Genomic DNA, 22,132 nt, shown 5'->3' on the forward strand with positions numbered 1-22,132 from the left:
ATACACTAATAATGAACAATCTGGGAGGAAATCAACAACAACAAAAAATCCATTTACAATAGCAAACGAAAGAATTAAATATTTAGGAATAAATTTAATGAAGGATACAAAAAAACCTATACACAGTAACTAAAACAAATTGCTAAAAGAAATCATGGGGGATCTAACCTGTGTTCATAGACTGGAAGACTAAATATAGGTAAGATGTGAATTTATCCAAAATGATTTAAAGATTCAATGCAATATCAACTAAAATCCCAAAAACTTACTTTGAAGAAACAGAAAAACCAATAACCAAATTTATTTGGAAGGGCAGGGTACACCAAATGGCTAAAAATATCTTAAGAATGAAAAATGAAGTAGGAGATCTCACACTACCTGATATAAACCATATTATGAAGCTTCAGTGGTCAAAACACAATGGTACTGGCATAAAGACAGATATACTGACCAACGGAATAGAATAGAATGTTTAGATACAGACCCTCTCATCTATGGAGAACTGATCTTTGATAAGGCAGTCAAGTCAACTCATCTGGGACAGAGCAGCCTCTTCAATAAATGGTGCCTAGAGAACTGGATATCCATATGCAAAAGAATGAAAGAGGATCCACATCTCACACCTTATACAACAGTTAAGTTAAAATGGATCAAAGATCTAAACATCAGAGAAAAGACCATAAAACTTTTAGAAAAAAATGTAGGGAAATATCATATAAAATTTGTAATAGGAGGTAATTTTCAGGACCTTACTGGAAAAAAAAAGGCACTGAAAAAAGATATAGATAAATGCGAACTCCTCAAAAATAAACTCTTTTGTATAGCAAAGAACTTTGTCAAGAAAGTAAAAGGCAGGCTACACAATAGGGAGACAATATTTGGAAACCACATATCAGAAAAGGATTTAGCATCCAGAATATATATAAAGAGATTCTTCAACTGAACAATAAAAAGACAAATAATCCAATTAAAAATAGGCAAAAGACATGAACAGAAGAGGAAAAACAAATGGCTAAAAGGCACATGAAAAGATGTTCAACTTCACTGGCTATTAGGGAAATGCAAATCAAAACCGAAATGGGGTACTATCTGACTCCTACTAGAATGGCCATTATCAAAAAAACAAAAGAACAAGCGCTGGAGTGTATATGTAGAAAGAGGCATACTTATCCACTGTTGGGAATGTAAAATAGTACAAACCACTGTGGAAGGCAATTTGGTGGTTCCTCAGGAAGTCAAATATAGAATTACCATGTGATCCAGCAATATCATTGCCAGATGTCTGTTCAGAAGACCTGAGAGCAAGGACAAACATTTGTACACCAATATTTATAGCAGCATTATTTACAACTGCCAAAAGATGGAAACAGCTCAATATTCATCAGTGGATGAGTGATTAAACAACTGTGGTATTAAACATAAAATGGAATATTATGTGGCTGTAAAACAGAATAAAGTAATGAAGCATGTCACAATGTCAATGTACCTTGAGAACATCATGCTGAGTGAAATCAGCCAGAAATCAAAGGAAAAATACTGTATGGTCTCACTAATATGAACATGAGTGAGTGAACTTGGGGAATTGAAGTTAAGAACAAAGGTTATTAGGAGATAGAAATAGGATAAAAATTGGGCAATTGATGCTGAGGGAATTAAGATTGTGTAACAGGACTGATTCGTAAAAATCCAGAAATGGAAAGCACAATAATACCTGACTAGAGCACAGTAACATAAATGCATTGAATGTAGCTGAATATGAGTATGAAAAGAGGAAGAAGGGCTGGGGGCACAAAGGGAACCAGAAGGAAAGAGAGAGGATTAAGACTGACATGGTATAATGAAGGAAAGCCTAGAGTGTGCAGTGATGGTAATTATAAAAAATGTTTTCGCATGAGGGAGAATAAATGAATGTCATTATTGCAGGGTGCTGAAAACTATAGGGGAAAAAGTATCATCAATGTAAGCTAAGATCTGTCATCAGTAAACTGCTTCACTGAATGTAGCAAAGGTATTATGCCAAAACTTAATGTTAAGAAGGTGGGAGGATTGGGAAAGGGGTATGGATTATGCACGGAAGAAAAGGTAATGTCTTTAGATAGAATATGATAGCAAATGCATGTCTAATAATTAGGCTGGATTTTATTACACATAGATAAAAATGCTTAAAAATGAATAGAGAGAAGTGCTAAAGAGAATGCAGAGAGTTGTACCTATTCACTGTCAGTAGGGAAATGAGAGGTCTATGGTGGTTCCACGGGAGGCTAGGAGTGGGGTTGCCATATTGACCCAGAAACCTGGTTGCTCAATACATACCTGAAGAACTGAGTGTTAGGAAAGGAATGGACATTTGCACACTGGTGTTTCTGGCAGTTCATGATCCACAATGAATGGAGGTGGCCTAAGGGTACAATGACTGAGGAAAGGAAGGGGGAACTATGTTGTACACATACAATTGACTACTGAGTGATCACAGAAGTTGTGATGCATGCAACCAGAAGAAATGAACATTAAGAGCTGTGTGTTGAATGAAATGTCAGGAAAAAAGACAAATATTAATATGCCCCAATCATATATAGTCTAACTAGAATATAATAATTCAGTCAACTAAAGTTGAGAGCATCAGGTTGGGGCTAATTGCAAAGGGTCCTAAGATTGTAAGCTCTTACAGCAGTCACATATATTCAGGAGGTGTAATGGTTAAATCTAAATTCTGAGATACTGAGCGGTTTGTATTTAACATAGTCTTTCCCAGAAACTTCGGGTATCAATCTGACACCTGAGCTTCAGTGTTAGGGCTCTAAAGCTATGAAAGTCAGCACTACCCCATTCAGGAACTGTTGAAAAAGTGATCAGACATTGAATAAAGACATGAAGGAAGCTGATCTGGAAAAGACTAAGGTATAACAAAAGACTGGATAAAGGATGGTATTATCATGTTTTAAAACTTCAACTTCTGTGTGAGACTAAAAGGAGAGATATTTATATTTATTTGGTGTAATATTTATATTTTGGGTAGTGCATTTCCTAATTTAACTTGTATAGTCAGTTTAGTTAACAACGTAAGGACAAGGGATCTTGAATAGGACATGAGATTTTGTAATTTTTTCCAGGTTAGTGTAATGTGATGCCCCTGTAAATCCCAGAGAGATTTGGACAGTGAATAAAGAAGTATTTGCAAAGTCCCCTTGGGGAAATGGGGTGAAAGGGGGAAATATTCAACTCCCCCCTCTGGAGAATTTCTGATATTCTAGGAAACAGTGTGGACAACCAAATCAATTTTCACCAAGGCTCTGATCTTGGGGACTGCCCCTATGAAATTTATTCTTGCAAAGGATAGACTAAGCCTACTTAAAATGAGGTCTAAGAGTCACCTCCAGAGAACCTTTTTTGTTGCTCAGATGTGGCCTCTCTCTTTCTAGGTTTACACAGCAAGTGAACTCACTGCCCTTCCCCTCTACGTGGGTCATGACCCCAAGGGTGTCAAGCTCCCTGGCAATGTGGTATAGAAATCCTGGGATGAGAGAGGAGTTGGCATCAAGGAATTGAGAAAATCTTCCTGACCAAAGGGGAAGAGAAAAATGAGACAAAATAAAGTTTCAGTGGCTGAGAGATTCCAAACAGAGTTGAGTGTTATTCTTGGAGGTTATTCTTATGCATTATATAGATATCACCTTTTTAGTTTATGGTGTATTGGAGTGGCTGGAGGGAGGTACCTGAACTACAGAACTGTGTTCCGATAGCCTTATTTCTTGAAGATGATCTTATAATGATAAAGCTTTTAAAATGCGATTGTGTGTTATGAAAACCTTTTGTCTGGTGTTTCTTTTATCTATGATACGTACAGATGAGTAAAAAATATGGATAAAAATAAAACAAACAATGGGGGAACAAAGGTAAAAATAAATTGGGGAAATGGACTAGTGGTCAATGAGAGGGAGGGGTAAGGGATATGGTATATATGAGTTCTTTCTTTTTTCTTTTTTATTTCATATTCTGGAGTGATGCAAATGTTCAAAAAAATGATATGGTGATGAATAAACTATGTGATGATATTGTGAGCCACTGACTATACACCATGTATGGAATGTATGTACGTTAAGAATGTATGTTTTTACAGTATTTAATTAATAAATATACTTTTTAAAACAAGTTAAAGAATTGGGCAGGCAACCGTGGCTCAGTGGCAGAATTCTCGCCTGCCATGTCGGAGACCTGGGTTTGATTCTCTGAGCCAAAATAAATAAATAAATAATTTTTTTAAAAAGTTAAAGAACTAATCTAAGGACACTTTCATTTTAATAGAGTGAAAACAAGGTTCTTGATTTGCATGAAGATACATCTGATAAGAAAATTATTAAAAATCTTATGAAACTATAAGATCTTAGCCAACCTTAACCACAACCAATAAAATTCACTTTTTGGATGATTTGTTTGCTCTTAGTAAGAAGCTATAAAAGGTTTGTAACCATGTGAGTAACTGCCTAGACAATAAAAGGGTCTATGTCTTAATGAGACCAATATATTTATGTACATGTATGTTAATCATCTCGTCCTTATTTTTCTAACAATACCTCCTCACTTAAAAAAAAAAAGAGTCCTTTTAAAATCATTAACTTCACTATTTACTTTCATACTTTTCTAGATTAAATTTCTCTGTTTTGGTTTTTCAAATATTAAAAGGGTTAAACACATATTGGGAAAACAAGTTAATATTCTGAGCTCACTTACAAGACATTTTTACAAATATTCAGGAATCTCTGTAACATGAATAATCTTTTTTTGTTTCTTTCATTATAATTTGAAAGACTCTGGTTTTCCCTACATGTTTCATATTTGACAAAATGTAATTTTCAAGTTATACAAGGTATGCTAGTTCAAAAATCACCTGGTGTTCGACTCCCTGGAACTTTCATGTATAGCTGAACTGTATTCATTCCCAATATGGTATGGCCAACATGGCTTAGAAGATTTCCTGCTGACACGACACGCACAAAAGCAGGAAGTTTGGTTAGCTCATGTAGCTGCAACTTCCATCTGAAATAAAAATAGTAGATTAAGGGTGAAAAAACTTAGTGCAAATATATGTGACATACAGCCATCTCCTCAAAAATCTTGTGTTCTAATCAGAAAAACAATAAAATCTATAAACATTCTACCTTTGCAGTCATAGCAAAGTAATAGAACATTTAATGTTTTTCCTAACAAGAATTGCTAACAGATAGTATTGTCCAAAAACAATCATAAAAATTAATAATCTAGTAAATGGAAGAAATTACTTTACTTTTTATACTTAACATATAATTAGGGTTTTGATATTCTTAAGACAGAAAAAGTCATTTCACAATTTATTAACATAATTTTGGTCTGCGAGAGTTTTTAGATAAAGCTTTTATGTCTACATACAGACAAATAATGACTTGGAATAAAAGACAACAGTTCTGTAATTGCCTTTGCTTCAGTTCACAGAAACAGTACAGGGGAATTACTTACTTTTTGTCATCTGAGAGGTCAATATTGGTCCCAAACTTTATGGTTTTAAAAGGTCCTTTCTTCCTCCTTCCAGAACTTTTAAAAAGAGAGAATATTGAATTCATGCTTTCTGGGCAAAAATAATTAGTGGACACCAAAAGTTACTTACTTATCTGAAGATGTGGATTCACTATCTGAATAGTCTCTATGGTGAATTCTTTTCTCATTTTCTTCCTACAGTTCAAGCAAAAATATTTCTGCTTAGAATTTTATCACATTCCCTTAATACAACTGAAAAAGTTGCTAATTGCTACATGAGTGGAATGGTTTGTGTTTTGAAACTAAGTTTTCTTAGGCACATCTCACATAAAAATATATTAACGGTCACAGTAAAGAAGATCCAAGAAGACTCAAAGCCTAACAGCAAAACACTCAACCTCTTCCAATAGCCACAAAATTAATTATAAACCTCAGGAATTAGGATAATTTATAAGAAAAACATAAAAGTAATTTAAGAAAAAATAGTGAACGCTTACTTTCAAGAAACTTTCTAAATGACAGAAGAATTTTTATTTAAAATGATGTACAGTTAATTTGAGGAAGACATGAAGAATAAAACAAAATGTGTGCCAAGAGTGAAGACAGTTCTATTAAGGAAAAAAAGATTATGCCATTAGTAAATGAAAACTGCTAAAATGAAGATTAATTCTATATATCAGCCAATAAAAAAGTAATCTTTGTTTTCTTCCAGACATATTCTGAAGGAAAAATGCATGCACTTAAATGCTGCAAATACTAGAAGTTAATTAAGAAAACCTTAACACAATATGAGAAGCCTAGGAAGTACCAATGCATTATAAATACTCAGTAGCAAAGTGTGCCAATATTATCAACTAGCGAAAGGGATGCACTTGCATGAACATACAGCTTAAACCCCTATGAATATAAGATGAATGAAGGTTAAGATTATCTCTTCTTGGTCACGCTTTTCTCTACCCCAGCCTTTTCTACGTGAATTACATTAAACAAAAGAAAGGACACATGGAAAAGGTTCTTCCAAGATTAAATTTTTACATATGAAATTACACATAAATAATAAAACATTTACACAGCATCAGTAAGAAAATTACTGGATAAAATGGGTGTTATTCTTTTAACAGGATGCTCAACTATTCAACAGGGAAAGGAGTCTCTTCAACAAGTGGTGCTGGGACAAATGGATTTCCACATGAAAAATATAAAGTTGGACCTGACTGATATGCACATCAGACAAAATTAAATCAAAATGGAAAAAACATCTAAATATAATGGCTAAAACTATAAAAACTCTTAGAAGAAAATGACAGAGTAATTTTTTATGATCTTAGTTAGGCAAGGTATTTCAGTTATCTCCTGACACAGACGTAACAGAAAATAAAATCAGAATTTGAAGTTCATCAAAATTAAAAACTTTGTGCTTTAAAAGACATAAGCAAGAAAGAGAAAAGACAGCCACAGAGCTGGAGCAAATATATCCAATTAACTGTATATGAAAAGGAACTTGTATCTAAAACCCTAAGAATTCAGTACTAAAGAGGTAATTAAGCAATGTACTAGGCCTTTGAATAAAAATTTCTCCAAAGAAGATAAACAAAAGGTCTTATGATAAGCACTCTATAAAATCTTCTATATCATGACTCAAGGGAGTAATACAAATGAAACCACATTTAGATACCACTTCAAACCTATTAGGATGACTAAGATAAAAACCAGAAGACTGAGATATGGAGGAAATGGAAACCTCCTACATAGATGCTGGAAATATAAAATGTACATCCATGCTGGAAAATGGTCTGATACCCCTTCAAAATGTTCAACATAGTTACTATACTATGACCCAGGAATTCCATTCTACATATATATCTAAGTGAAATGAGAATATATATCTACAAAAATACTTATTTATGAATGTTCATAGCAGTATTGTATGTAATATCAAGAGCAGAAATAATCCAAAGCTCTTTGACTTGCTAAACGGACAAAATATGGTATTATTCCTATTAGCAATAAAATAAATGAAGTACTATTACTTGCTAAAAGATGGATGGACCTAGAAAAAATTATACTAGTCAGCAAAGTGGAAGATGGCAGCCATTAAGACCATATATTGGACGATTCCATTTATGTAACCTATCTAAAAAGGTAAACCAAAGAGACAAAAAGCAGACAACAAAAGTAGTTGTCTGAGGTTAGAAGGAAGAAGGAACAGGGAGAGAGGTAGTTTCCTTTCCAGAAAATGAAAATGTTCTAAAATGAATTGTGGTGGTGACGCCTGCACAACCAAATATTCTACTGTAATATACTGTGGAGAATTTAATAATATGTAAATTATATCTCAACAAAGTTCCTATAAAGAGAAAAAAAAGTGCTTTTCCACACAAACTTACTGAACAGTCTATTGTCACAGATACATTAGCTCTTAACGTTTTTCCGAGTTCCAATTTCACCATTCTCACTAACAATTTTAACAGCAAAATGTGAACTTCCTAAGTATGTCAGATTTTCCTATTTAATGTTATTCACTTCAAATATAAGTAATCTCTTTTGTTATTCAGACAGTTCCTAAAACAGTGCAAAGCACAGTTTATCTTAACCTATGATAGCTGCTTATTTTTCTTTTCTGACCATACATAACATACAGTTGCAGCATCTCAAAAGTCTGAACAATTAATATAAAACAATGGAATATTTTAAAATAACACGAATTTATTTTCATGAAAATAACAAATGCTATTTTCTGAAATATGAAAATTATAGAATAGGTTTTATTATGAATTTTTAAGACATATGAAGAATCAGTCAGAAAAGAATACAGTACTTATTTTAATTATTTCTATTTGATTAAAAATGTGAACTGAAGGAATTTTAAACATTTTCCAGAGATAAGTGAGAACAGAACACAAATTTACAGCGTCAGTAATATCAGGCATAAAATTTTTATGGGTTTTTAAAAAATAGGAGCAGCATAACAAAAAGAACTTTTTGCATTTTAATCTCTAATATTACACTGAAGTTCTAATTCATAGTTTAAATTAAAAGGGACATAAAAAACAAATGTTATTCAAACAAATATCTGAGGAATATATTTAACACAATCATTGCTACTGATATTTTATGCGTCTTGTAAAATAATTCACAAAATTATTTTAACAAGTGCTAGGGAATTTTGGTTTACAGTCTCTTGAGCCTTTTAACAACAACTCTTTGTTTATTTTTGTTGTTGTTGTTAATTTTTACTTTCCAAAAGTTTTGAGACATTTCTGTAAAATTTCTGTTTCCCCCACATTTTGGGATCAGAGACTTAAGACTGATTAGAAGAATAGTAATGCTGTTTGTGAAGTATGTTTGAGATTAAAAACAATGGAAACATGACTGCAGTGGCTGACTAAACATAAGAGACATGCAGATAATTCTCTACATACTTATTAGTAATATTCTGAAACTATTAAGTAGACTTGGTTTACCTGAGTAAATAGAAATGTTTATTAGCAAATGAAGGAGAGAGCTTGTCAAAACTAATTTTATTTCTATATAATGATGTGTATTTATCAAGTTATAAGTTTGCTTAAGTCTTAAGTTTGCAAGTTACAAGTTTTTTATATAATTATATGCATAAAACAGATGTTATGTTACAATAGTATTGTGCTATTTTTAAAACTCCAGTAATAATAATCTCCAAAAAAAGAATACTTACTCTCAAAGATTCCTGGAATGAGGCCGCCTGGTATTGTGCATATTTAGCAATTGTAGTATGAGATCTATTACTTTCACAATGCCAGCTTTTCTTTGTTCCAGTGGGGTCCCAGTTTTCATCTGCTGGTTGCAACAATTGTGTCCTCACTTCTACCATATGTTCATTGTTAGCTTCTACCAAAGTTTTGGTAGAGAAAAGTCCAAGGTCTTCGTAAATAAATAAGCTTTGTTAGTAACCAAAATTGAATTTGATACAGTGACTATTTCAGAAGTACTATTCGTAATTGAGGAAAAAAAAAATTCATGGAACTCCAAACATTTCCTTCAAAGATTTCATGTGATGCCAGATTTAACCAGTAATTCCTTAAAACCTTAGATCTACCCATAAAAATCTCAATATAGCAAAAGAATTGTGGCAATTGGAAGTAGGATCTAATTTCATCTACTGTTGAAAACTTCTATTACCTGGTCAAAACCTGCATTTTCCATAATTTATACCAAATTTAAAATTCCACCACAATATCATCAAAATATTAGTTTCATCTATTTATATTAGGTGTTACAAATAGAATATATATAAAAGAAAAGAGGAATATGAAGAGACATCATCAAAATAAAAACTCAAAGAACCTGGGGAAAAAAGCACAACATATTTCTGCCAGTGTTTTAGAAGTTAAAAGATGATGAACAAATTACAAACTTTTTTCACTTTTTAAAAGCTTACCTAACTTAAGAGCTCCAGCAAGACCACGGATTACTGTAACAGGGTTGTTTGGATTTGTACAAAATTGATGTAATGGAGGAAAGAAAGCATCCCGTTTATTTTCCAACTGCAAAATTTAAATATTTTGTTAGCTCTCAGAACAATGACTATTTAAATGTTAAACTGCAAATTCATATTCAATTTCTCATATATCTGGCATTTTATACTCTATATTTCATCTAAACCTTGATACGCATAGAACAGATGTTATATGCTTATATAGTACCATATAAAATAGTAATCTGTAAAACAGCAATGTGATAAACTTAATTTTATCTTTTAAAATTTATTATTCAAAATAATTTTCTTGTTACACTGTGATATTTTATCATTATCTCTATATTCGAGACATAACTTTTGTAATTATGACTTCTGTAATTAAATTTTAAAGCCATAAAAATTACCCTAGTAAGGAAATATATTTTAAATGGAATTTATTTTGAAATGATCACATTTCATATCATACAACTATTCATAAAATACGTAAATTCTTTAGCAGTTCAAAAATATTTTCAGAGTTCGTTAACTGTATTTCCATCACATTCTGAAAGACACATATGAGAAATGTAAAATTTAAATTTTTGAATCTTCAAGCATTCAAAATGCTTTAAAGTCCATTGCAAAAAAAAAAGGGGATAAGATCTATAGAAGATAAACATAATTTTGCATTTGTTTCCTCAAACTTCAGTTTGAAAGGTTAATTTATTCTTGATCTTAGAACTTTCTAGTCACAGTAAGATATATCAGTAGATTTACTTTTGGAAAATGGTAATATATAACTGGTGAAAAACCTGTTAAGAAGCAGGATTTAAGTACACTATATTCATTTTTTAATTAGAATTTATGCAGGAATTCCAAGTAACTTTCTACATTAAATGTCTAAATTTCTGAAAAGTAAAAATACCACTTTCTTTGAAATTAAATTTTGACAGCAGTTATATTTTAAACTTTTTAAAATAACATATAGTCATGACCATGTTTATCTTCAAAACCATTTATTTCAAAGTAAGTTAGATCTATGCAGATGTAGATTTAGAACTATTTCAAAATAAAAAACATCTTTCAGTATTCTCATATAATTACACTCCATATTTTATAAATGTTATTCCAAAAATATAGCTGAAAACATCAGATGTCAGAAAATATTTTCTATAAATGGCCAGATAGTAAATATGTCTGGCTGGATGGACTATATGGTCTGTGTTGCAACTATTCAAGTCAGATTTTCTTTGTAATGCAGAAGTTACCATACAGTAAATATACAAATAATTAAAGGAAAATAAAAAGAAAAAAAACAACTGCTCTGTTACAATAAACTTTACAATTAGTCTGAGCATTATTGATTATGATCCTTAGGAATACAACATATTTTCCCCCAAATTTTTAAGATGTGTCAATGCATCTGCAATGCTTTAAATACATACATACATTATCTATGCATATCTGTATCTTCTAAAGACAGGTAAGTTCAGACACTGACTTCATTTACAACTAATCCACTGAGACTCACATAAATACTAGGTGTGGGTGGATTCAACTTGTCCTTTGGCAAAGGTGGGTATGGTGAAGATGGTGGCCTTGGAGGCGGACATTTATCCAACAAAATGTTGCTGCTAGACAAGCCATTTTTACCTTGAGTCCTTTAAAAAAAATTGGGAAAAATAAATGAGCTGTACATTTATTTTGAAAACCGAGAGGGAGAAAAATACCTAAATTAAATCTTATTTCAATCATAGAGCATTTGCAAACAATACAAATAATTCTAAGAGATACAGATTCATTAAGTTTTGTCTTTAAGAAAAACAGCCAATTCGATTCCTTCTATCATTTAAGAAAAACAAACAAAATATTACCTACAAATCACATGACTCTTTGCTCATAATTTGCCAATTTATTTTCTCACTTGAAAAAGAATGTGAACTCCAATTTTCTCTCCAATATCTTATATCCTTAGGTTTTCTTCACTAACTGTTTAAACAATAATTTGCAGAAAAAATCTCGGATATCAATAACAACATCCAAGGAAGAGTGTGTCTCTTCTCCTATGTCGCAATTATTCCCAGAATACCGTTAAGACAACTCTCATATATAAAAAGACCTTTTTCCCTCTTCTTAAAACTGATTTTCAAGCAGCTCCCAAACATTCAACAAGAGGCCAAGCAACAAAGCTAATTATAATAATTTCTAAAAGAATGTATATAGTTATACACAATAGATAATTCTCACATTATTATTTTTATTTGGATTTAGATTTATATTTTTCCTTTAAGGAAAGGTATTGTGTAAGCTAAATTACAAATTCTTAAAACATAGTAAAATAATTTCCAAACTCAAATTCTCTTTTTTTTTGTAAAAATCTGAGACTACCCTTTAAGTTTCAGCAAACTTATGCAGCCAGCAAGATACATTCTTAAACTTAGAAATAATTCAAGTTACACTCAGTTTTCAAAATTCAAAAATCATCAGTGCATTAAAATATCAAAGTACAAATGGCAAAAAGGTGTATGAAAACTCAGCTTCACTGGCTATTAGGGAAATACAAATCAAAACTACAATGAGATATATCATCTCACAGCCAGTAATCGGCCATTATTAAAAAAAGAAAGAAGAAAATGAAAAATGCTGGAGAGGATGTGGAGAAGGAGGCATGCTTATTCACTGTTGGTGGGAATGTAGAATATGCAGCTGCTATGCAAGGTAGTTTGGTGGTTCCTCAGGAAGCTAAGTTTAGAATTGCCATATGATCCAGCAAACCCAAATCCAGGGGAACTGATGGCAAGAACACAAAATGGCATTTACAGACCAATGTTTACAGCAGCATCATTCATGACTACCAAAGATGAAAAACACCTAGACTTTGTTTCTAAATTCTGAAATGCTAAACTATTTGTTTATAACCTGGTAATTTCCAGAAACTTTAGATATTTATTTACGTGACATTGGAGTCTCAGTGGTTGAGTTCTGAATCCATGAGTGTCATCACTACTCCATAAAGCAACTGATTAAAAAAGCTGAAAAAGGGATCAGACTTTTAATAGAGATATGAATGAAGCTGATAAGGATAGGAGTTGGTAGATTCTAACATAAAGCAAAGGATATTTCAAAACTTCAACATATTTTAAAACTTGTATTTTAAACAAAATACACCTCAGTTTGAGTACAGGAAAACTGTTTTCAATCAGGACACAATACGCAATATATAATGCACACTATTTTATATTATAAAGAATTCAAGGTTAAAATTGTGCTAGAAAAGGTTTTTTATGCTAATTTTTATGGTACCAAAATTTAAGCTATTAAATATCCATGATTCAAGAAATGAGGCTAGAAAACAGAAAGTCCTTGCAATGTCTACATTTCTGTGATAGAAAAAAATGGATGCAATAGAAAACTAAAATGATGGAAATACATAAGAGGCAGCACAAGGAAGGGAGTCAAATTCAAGCTTTTACTCACTTAAATGTTGTAAAAAGGTAAGGTGCTGTAATTCTTGTACTTTCTATTTATATTACTGACCACCACAATCAAGATGAATCACACAAGAGGTAGTTTAAAAATAATCCTCAATTTAAAAATTAAGTAGGAACTCAAGAACAAAGTTAGTGAGACAAACAGTGTCGCATCTTGTAGTTCAAACATTTAATACCTAACTATTTGGGTCAATTCAGGAGCTACAGGAATTTATGAGAAAGGCACTAATGTATGGGAACCATACATTTTTCTCTTCTAAAAATATACTATTAATCTTAATAGAAAACGGCAGAGCTGTGGACAACAGAGATAGACTAAGGACTAACTTTTGAACCTATGTATCTAAAATCATTAATGACAAAATAATGAAGCATTACTGCAAATATTCAGTAAGAAAGAACTGAAGGATGAAGAATCAGGTATGGAAAAGGAGCAGTTTAACCTATTCTGAAATCTTCTTAACCCTTAGTTTCTTCTCAGTGAAATCAGTCATTATAAAAGTGCTTTTAAAAACAGATATTCAGGGCAGTGCGACAGTGACTCAGTGGCAGAATTCTTGCCTGCTGTGCCAGGGACCTGGGTTCAGTTCCTGTTGCCTGACCATGAAAAAACAAACAAATAAACAAAAAAACCCAACCATTCAGATATGGATTATTTAAACTTATTTTCAAGTTTATCCACATCATTTAGTAAAGAAATTAAAAGGTGCTCTACAGAAAAAAGTCATCTACAATTTAATTATTTATCCTCACGAAGCTTCTTAAATAACTTATAAATATCTATGCTTTTTTCTACCTCTCTCACAATTAAATTCTATCCAGTACAGGCCAGTATCAACTGAATAAATATGGCACCCCCTATTACAAATATCATCTTTTATACCTACTCTTTTCAAATCCTCAGAATACTTCATTTTTCAGGATCCTTTCCTCTCTTCCTCCCTTTCCTTACATTTTAGTCATCGACTATTTCCCTTCCCCTCTCCTTTCTTTTTTTTTCAGAGAGGGAGGGCAAGGAATTATACTCACAGTAAACCAAGGTACACTTTCTGGAATAACCAGTGTAGCCACAGAAGTTTATATTTTGAAGACATTAGTTCTTACAACTCAAAAAAATGAAATCATATAGTAAAAGCTCTTCTAGTAGTTAAACCAACAACAATCAAGGATATATTTTACTCTTAAATGATTACATATACTTCAAAATGGATATAGGATTATAATCCTTAATTTATTAAGAGGCATGAGAAACTATTTACACAAGTAACTCTTGTCATAATTCCACTGTTTCTACCCCAAACCATCATAAGCACAATCTATAAAAAGAACAAAATTTCACTTCATTCTAATAACTATTTTAATACTAATGATGTCTTCTCATAAAATAATCTAAGTGCCTTGAAATATAATCAAACTTTTACATATAGCAAAAGATAAGAAAATAAAAATTATCAGTTTCAGGAACAGATTTATGTATCACTATGCAAACATTTTTTTTAGAACTTTGAAATACAAAAGTTGAATGAAATAAAATGATTGAAAGTTAGACAAGACATAATCTTTACATTTTCTACTTAAAGGAAAGTTAATATAATAGAAACGTAATAATTTTCTATTATTACATTTCAACGTAAAATTAGAAAGTTCTTTAAAAATTTAATATGTTGTTTAGGTGGGGCAAGTTGGCAGCAAAGTGAGCAGTGTTGTTCAGCTATTCCATTAGGACAACTAGTAAATAGCTGGGAACTGTATAAAATAAATGTATGGGGGACCTCAGCAACTTGACACATATCCTACATAGTCTGGAATGGTGGAATGACTAAGAATCCACATAAAACAGTTAAGATTTCAAACCCACACCTCCAACATGGGAACAGTAGGTTGTCTCCAAGAGAGAACGAGAAGCCCTGCTCTGCCTGGTAAGGGACAGCCTCTCTTTTGGGTGCAAGAACAGCTCCCAACTGAACACAAAAAAAGCTGCCCATCAGGATGCATAACAACAGCCCTTCAGGGTGCCAAAAATAGTCACCCCAAACTGTACTCAATTGCTTAGCTAACTGCACAGCTGGGAGAGGTAGGGTTGAAGGGAAGTAGTAGTTTAAGAGTACCATCTGTTGGGAAGCCTCAGGCAGAACTGTATCCTCTCCATGAGATGTGGGTCTTGGTTTGGAAAGTAACTGCTGATGAATAAAGTACAAAAGCAAATTCAAAACCTTAGATAAGTCAAGGAAACCAATTTGCAAAATAATCTCAAGATAAGTAAAAAACAACAGAATATCACCAAGTAAGTGAATATTGAAGGAGGTATAGCCCAGCCAAATGACCAAATTAAAACACCAGAAGGGACATGGAATCTGGAACTACATGTTAAAGCTGTTCATATTGACATAAAGGACAGCAAGAAGAAACTGAAGGAGCATAAAGAACAATTTGAGAGAATAAAGAGGAAAAAAGTAATCTCATGAACATGAAAGATATTACACATATGCAAGAGAGGTACAACAGCAGATATGAAGAGGCTGAAGATAGTATAAGTGAAATAGAACCAGGAGAACTGAACAAATGGAAAATAAGAGAAAAAAATGGAACAGGATTTCAGGGAAATGATGAACAACATACAGTGCAAAACATAAAAATTACCCATGTCTAGATGGAGCAGAGAAAAGTCAAGGACTAAAAAGGTTAGTTGAAGGGATAATGTGAAAACCTTTACAAATCTTATCAAAGACATAAATATACAAATCAAAGAAGCTAAATGAATCCTAATTATAATAAATCCAAAGGGACATACTCCCGGATACATACCAATCAGAATGTCAAATGCGGAAGAGACAGAGAAGGTTCTGAAAGTAGCAAAAGTGACCTAGCACACACATGTGCATATATATATACATATTTTTAATGTTTTAAAATATGAAATGTAACATATATATGAAAAAGCAATAAATATCAAAGTAGGTACAGAACAGATTATAGAAGTTTGTATGGGTTACAGTTTCACGATTTTTCATTTTTCTGTTAGCTACTCCAAGACATCTGAAACCAAGAGAAATATCAATATTTTGGTAAGTTTGATTCATCAGTCAGATTTATTTATAAAATCCTATCTTCTGTGTTATAATCCTCCTTTCTCTTTAAATAACATATACACACTAAAGACAATAAATTTCAATGAGTCACAGAGCAGATTTCAGAGGTTGGTTATGTATTATAATTCTGTAAGTGATAATATATTTTAAGACCCTGAATGAGAAAAACTTTCACAGTAAGAATTCTTTATTCAACCAAGTTGTCTTTCAAAATTGAGGGAGATTAAAATGTTTTGAGGCCATCACAGGCTGAGAGAATCTGTCAACAACAGATCTGCCCTACAAGAAGTTGTATAGGAAAGTTTGCTGGGTGAAAAAGAAAAAAAACAAATAACAAAACTAGGAGAGGAAGGTCTGGAGAAGGACACGGATTTGAAGAGTCTCAGTAACCGTAACTTAAGCATAAAAAGAGAAAGAGCAAAAAATAGAATAGAGCACACTTCAACAAGTAGCTACACAAATGTTAAAATACATTTAGTTTGAAATGGTAGTGATCAATGAAAGGGAGGAGTTAGGGGTATGATATGTATAATTTTTTTTCTGTTTTCATTTTACTCCTTTTTTCTGAACACATGCAAATGTTCCAAGAAATGATCATGATAATGAATATGCAACTACATGATAATATATACATATTTGTTGAATTGGGTTGCACATCTGAGCAACAAAAGAGGTTCTCTAGAGGAAAGATATGATAAAGACTGAGATGGTATAATCTAGGAATGCCCAGAGTATATAATGATGGTGACTAAATGTATGAATATAAAATGTTTTTGCAAGAGGAAGAACAAAGGAATGTCAATGCTGCAGGGTGTTGAAAATAGATGGTAATTAATATTTTAAAATTTTAACTTATGTGTGAGACTAAAGCGAAAAATATTTACTTGGTACAAAATTTATTTTGACTAGTGCAGTTCCTAACTAATATAAACTATGTGGAAAGCTTAATTGAACACGATAAGAACATGTAACCTTGGGTAGGGCATGAGATTTTGTAGTTTTGTCCACAGTGATGCCCCGATAAATTCAAGAGTGATTTGGACAGTGAAGAAAAGATTATTTCACAAGTCCCCTTGGGGGAATGGTGAGAAAGGGGAATATTCAACTTCCTCAAGTGGCGAATTCTTGATATCCTCACAAGCAGTGGGGACAACCAAAGCAATAACCTGAGCCCCCAATCTTGGGGTTTGTTCATATGAAACTTAACCTCACAAAGAACAGACTAAGCCTACTTAAAATTAGGCCTAAGAGTCACCCCCAAGAGAACCTCTTTTGTTGCTCAGATGTGGCCTCTCTCTCTCTCTCTCTCTCACCAACACGATAAGCAAACTCACAACTAACCCCATCTCTACATGGAACATGACTCCCAGGGGTGTGGACCTTCCTGGCAATGTGGGACAGAAATCCTAGAATGAGCTGGGACTCAGCATCAAGGATTGAGAAAATCTTCTCGACCAAAAGGAGGAAGAATGAAATGAGACAAAATAAAGTGTCAATAAAAAGATTCCAAACAGAGTCGAGAGATTATCCCGGAGTTTATACTTATGCATTAAATAAGTATCACCTTTTCAGTTAAGGTGTAATGGTAAAGATGGAGGGAACTGCCTGAAAACATAGAGTTGTGTTCCAGTAGCCATGTTTCTTGAAGATGACGGTATAATGATATAGCTTTTGCAATGTGACCATGTGATTGTGGAAACTTTGTGTCTTTTGCTCCTTTTATCTACCTTTTCAGTAGATGAGTAAAACATATGGATAAAAATAAATAATAGGGGGAACAAATGTTAAAATAAATTTAGTAGACTGAAATGCTAGTGATCAATGAAAGGAAGGGGTAAGGGGTATGGAATAAATTTTTTTTGTTTTCTTTTAATTTCTTTTTCTAAATTGATACACACGTTCTAAGAAATGATCATGATGATGAATATGCAACTATTACTGATAATATATGTAGAATGGAATGATCACATGTTAAGAATGTTTGTGTTTGTCTATTTGTTATATTAAAAAAAAAATTTAAAGAAAACAAAAACCCAGTAGGGTTTATATATGCTAGTAATGAACTACACAAAGAGATAATCAAGAAAAAAACCTCCATTTACAATTAAAAAACTATCCTTCACAGGAATAAATTTCATGGGGACAAACCCCACGATTGAGGGCTAAGCCTATTGATTTGATTATTCCCATTGTTTGTGAGAATATCAGAAGTTCTTTAAATAGGAAAGAAGAATACTTCCACCTTTCTCCTCATTGTCCAAAGGGAACTTTGCAAATACTTCTTTATTTTCTGTTGCAATCACTCTGGGATTTATCAGGGCATTACACTAACATGGACAAACTAACACAATCTCACACCCTATTCAAGGTTCCATGTATCTATAATGTTCAACTAAACTGACTATACAAGTGAAATTAAGAAATGCATTATCCAAAATATAAATTTTGCACCAAATAAACATCTTTCCCTTTAGCCTCACTCATAAGTTGAAATTTTAAAATATGGACAATATCATCCTTTACTCAGCCTTCTGTAATGCCTTGGTCCTGTCTAGATTAGCTTCATTCATATCTCTACTCAGTGTCTGATCACTTTTTTAACTTTTACATAGTTCCTAAATGGGGTACTGCTAACTCTGGTAGCTTTAGAGCTCTAACTCTGAAGCTCAGGTGTCACATATACACCTGAAGTTTCTGGAAAAGACTATGTTATATTAAAATAGTCCAGTATGTCAAAATTTAGAAGTAACAGTTATGTCTCCTGAATACATGTAAGAAAACTGTAAAAGTTTACAACCTAGAACCCTTTACAAGAGACCCCAACCTGAAATTCAATGCTCTTGGCTTGAGTTCACCAAATTTTTATATTATAGTTAGTCCATATGATTATGGCATGATAATATTTGTCTTTTAGTTCCTGACATTTCATTCAATCTACAGCTCTTAAAGTTCATTCATTTAGTAAAATACCTCATAGTCCATTGCTTGCATGGTTCCCCCTTCTATTCCTCAGACAGTACACCCTTAGGCCATGCCTGTTCATTGTGGATCAGGAAGACACCACGAGAAATACCAGTGTGTACTGTCCATTCATGTTCCTCCAACTCAGTTCCTACAGTTATAAACTGAGCAAATGGGGCTTCAGGATCATATGGTAAATTCACCCCTAGCCTCCTGTGGAAGAACCACACTGCCCTCCAAGGGGTTAGATCTCTCATTACCCTACCAACAATGAATAGGTACATCTCTTTCTTCACATTTTCTCTAGCAATTGTTTCTCTCTGTCTATTTTTAAACAGTTTTATTCACACATCATACAATCCAGTATAAGTGTATCGAAATGCTTTGCCACCATATTCTTATCAGAAGACATTTCCTTTTCTTTTATAATCCAAATCCTTTAGGTTAAGCATAATGTTTCTATTACATTTACTGTTGATTACAGACCCCAGCTTACACTGGTCATATTTTTCCCCCTATACCATTTATTTTCAACACCCTGCAATATTGACATTCATCTGTTCTCCCTCATGCAAAAACATTTTTCAAATTTGAACATTTAATTACCATCATTGTACACTCTAGGGATTATTAAATTATACCACATCAGTCTTTATGAGAGGGAAATTTATTGCTCTAAATGGCTATACTCAAAAAAAGAGAGAGCAAAAATCAAGGGTTTCAGAACTCATCTGAGGGAACTTCAGAAAGAACAGCAAACTAAACCCAAAACATACAAGAGATATATCAAGGATTAAAACAGAAATGAATGAACCAGAGAAAGAAAAATAACAAAAAATGACAGAATCAAAATAACTAAAAAAATCTATAAAATCAATAGATCTCCATATGTAGGCAAAGTAAAAAAGAAAGAGGACACAAACAAAATAAGAGAATAGATGGGGCTTCATACCATGGACTTCAAAGATATTTTAAAAATTGTATGAGAATACTATGAACAATTCTAAGCCAACTGTTAGACAACAAAGATGAAGTGGACAAATACCTAGAAACAGATGAATGACGTATACTGACTGGAGAGGAACTAGTAAGATCTCAATAAATCAATTATAAGTAAAAAGATTTAGTCATCAAAAATCTTTCAATAAAGAAAAGCCTAGGGTCAGCTGGCATCACAGGGAATCTTACCAAACATTTCAAAAAAGAAAACCAATCCTGCTCAAACACTTCAAAAAACTGAGAAAAAAGGAATGCTACACTATTCATTTATGAATTTAACAACACTCTAATACCAAAACTGAATAGAGACTCTATAAGAAAGGAAGACTACAGATCAATCTCCCTCATGAATACAGATGCAAAAATTCTAAAAATACTAGCAAATCAAATATAACAATACATTAAAAGAATTATACATCACTACCAACTGGGATTTATACCAGGAATGCAAGGTTGGCTCAACATAAGAAAATCATTCAAATGTAACACAGCACATCAATCCACAGAAAGGGAAAGAATTACATGGTCATATCAATTGATGCTGAAAAGCGTTTTACAAAATTCAGCATTCTTTTCCGATAAAAAACACTTCAAAAGGTAAGAAGTGAATGAAACTTCCTCCCATTATTAAGCACATTTATTGAAAACACTTAGCCAGCATCACACTGAATGGTGTGAGGCTGAAAGCATTTCCTCTCAGATCAGGAATGAGACAAAGATGCCTTTTGTCACTACTATTATTCAACTGTACAAGTTCTAGCTAGAGCAATCAGGGAAGGGACAGGAATAAAAGGCATCCAAATAAGAAAGGAAGAAGCAACACGTGTGGCTTCTCTTCTCTCCGCCGGACAACACTGCAAGTAAACACACTGCCCTCCCCCTCTCTATGTCGGACATGACTCCCAGTGGTGTGGACTTTCCTGGAAACATCAGACAGAAATCCTAGAATAAGCAGGAACTCAGCATCAAGGAACTGAGAAACTGTTCTCGACCAAAAAGAGGAAGAGCAAAATGAGACAAAATAAAGTGTCGGTGGCTGAGATTCCAAACAGAGTTGAGAGGTTATCCTGGAGGTTATTCTTACACATTAAATAGACTATCACTTGTTAGTCAAGATGTAATGGAGAGGCTGGAGAGAACTGTCTGAAAATGTGGAGCCGTGTTCCAGTGGTCATGTTTCTTGAAGATAATTACATGATGATATGGCTGTTGCAGTGTGGTTGTGAGAGCCTTGTTTCTAATGCTCCTTTTGTCTATCTTATCAACAGACAAGTAATGGGGGAACAAATGTTAAAATAAATTTAGCAAATTGATATGCTGTTGATCAGTGAAGGGGAGGGGTAAGGGGTGTGGTATGTATGAATTTTTTTCTGTCTTCTTTTTATTGTTTTTTCTGAATTGATGCAATATACTAAGAAATGATCATAATGAACATGCAACTATGTGATGATAGTGTGTTACTGATTATATAACAAGAATGGAATGATGTAAGAATGCTTGTATGTGGTTATGTCATAAATAAAAAATAAATTAATTAAAAAAAAGAAAGGGAGGGGTAAGGAGTAAGATGCATTTTTTTCTGTTGTCTTTCTTTCTTTTTCTGAATTGTGCAAATGTTCTAAGAAATGATCATGATGATGAATATGCAA

At 32.8% G+C, this 22,132-nt stretch overlaps 1 protein-coding gene across 19 annotated transcripts in view; it reads right to left on the reverse strand.

The window, feature by feature from the left end:
- LOC143672566 (lysine-specific demethylase 6A-like) overlaps nt 1-22,132 on the reverse strand; it is a 403,500-nt gene that overhangs the window by 57,358 nt on the left and 324,010 nt on the right. For 14 of the 19 annotated variants that reach the window (XM_077147154.1, XM_077147158.1, XM_077147155.1 and 11 more), the window contains 7 exons: nt 15,543-15,614; nt 11,475-11,604; nt 9,926-10,031; nt 9,203-9,408; nt 5,639-5,703; nt 5,491-5,565; nt 4,886-5,034 (listed from right to left, as the gene is read on the reverse strand). In XM_077147154.1, the coding sequence (XP_077003269.1) occupies nt 4,886-5,034; nt 5,491-5,565; nt 5,639-5,703; nt 9,203-9,408; nt 9,926-10,031; nt 11,475-11,604; nt 15,543-15,614 (803 nt within the window). The remainder of the gene's footprint in view (nt 1-4,885; nt 5,035-5,490; nt 5,566-5,638; nt 5,704-9,202; nt 9,409-9,925; nt 10,032-11,474; nt 11,605-15,542; nt 15,615-22,132) is intronic. The other 5 variants (XM_077147163.1, XM_077147164.1, XM_077147170.1 and 2 more) reach the window with 1 other exon arrangement.

This window comes from Tamandua tetradactyla, chromosome Y (genome assembly GCF_023851605.1).
Source record: "Tamandua tetradactyla isolate mTamTet1 chromosome Y, mTamTet1.pri, whole genome shotgun sequence".
NCBI lineage: Eukaryota > Metazoa > Chordata > Mammalia > Pilosa > Myrmecophagidae > Tamandua > Tamandua tetradactyla.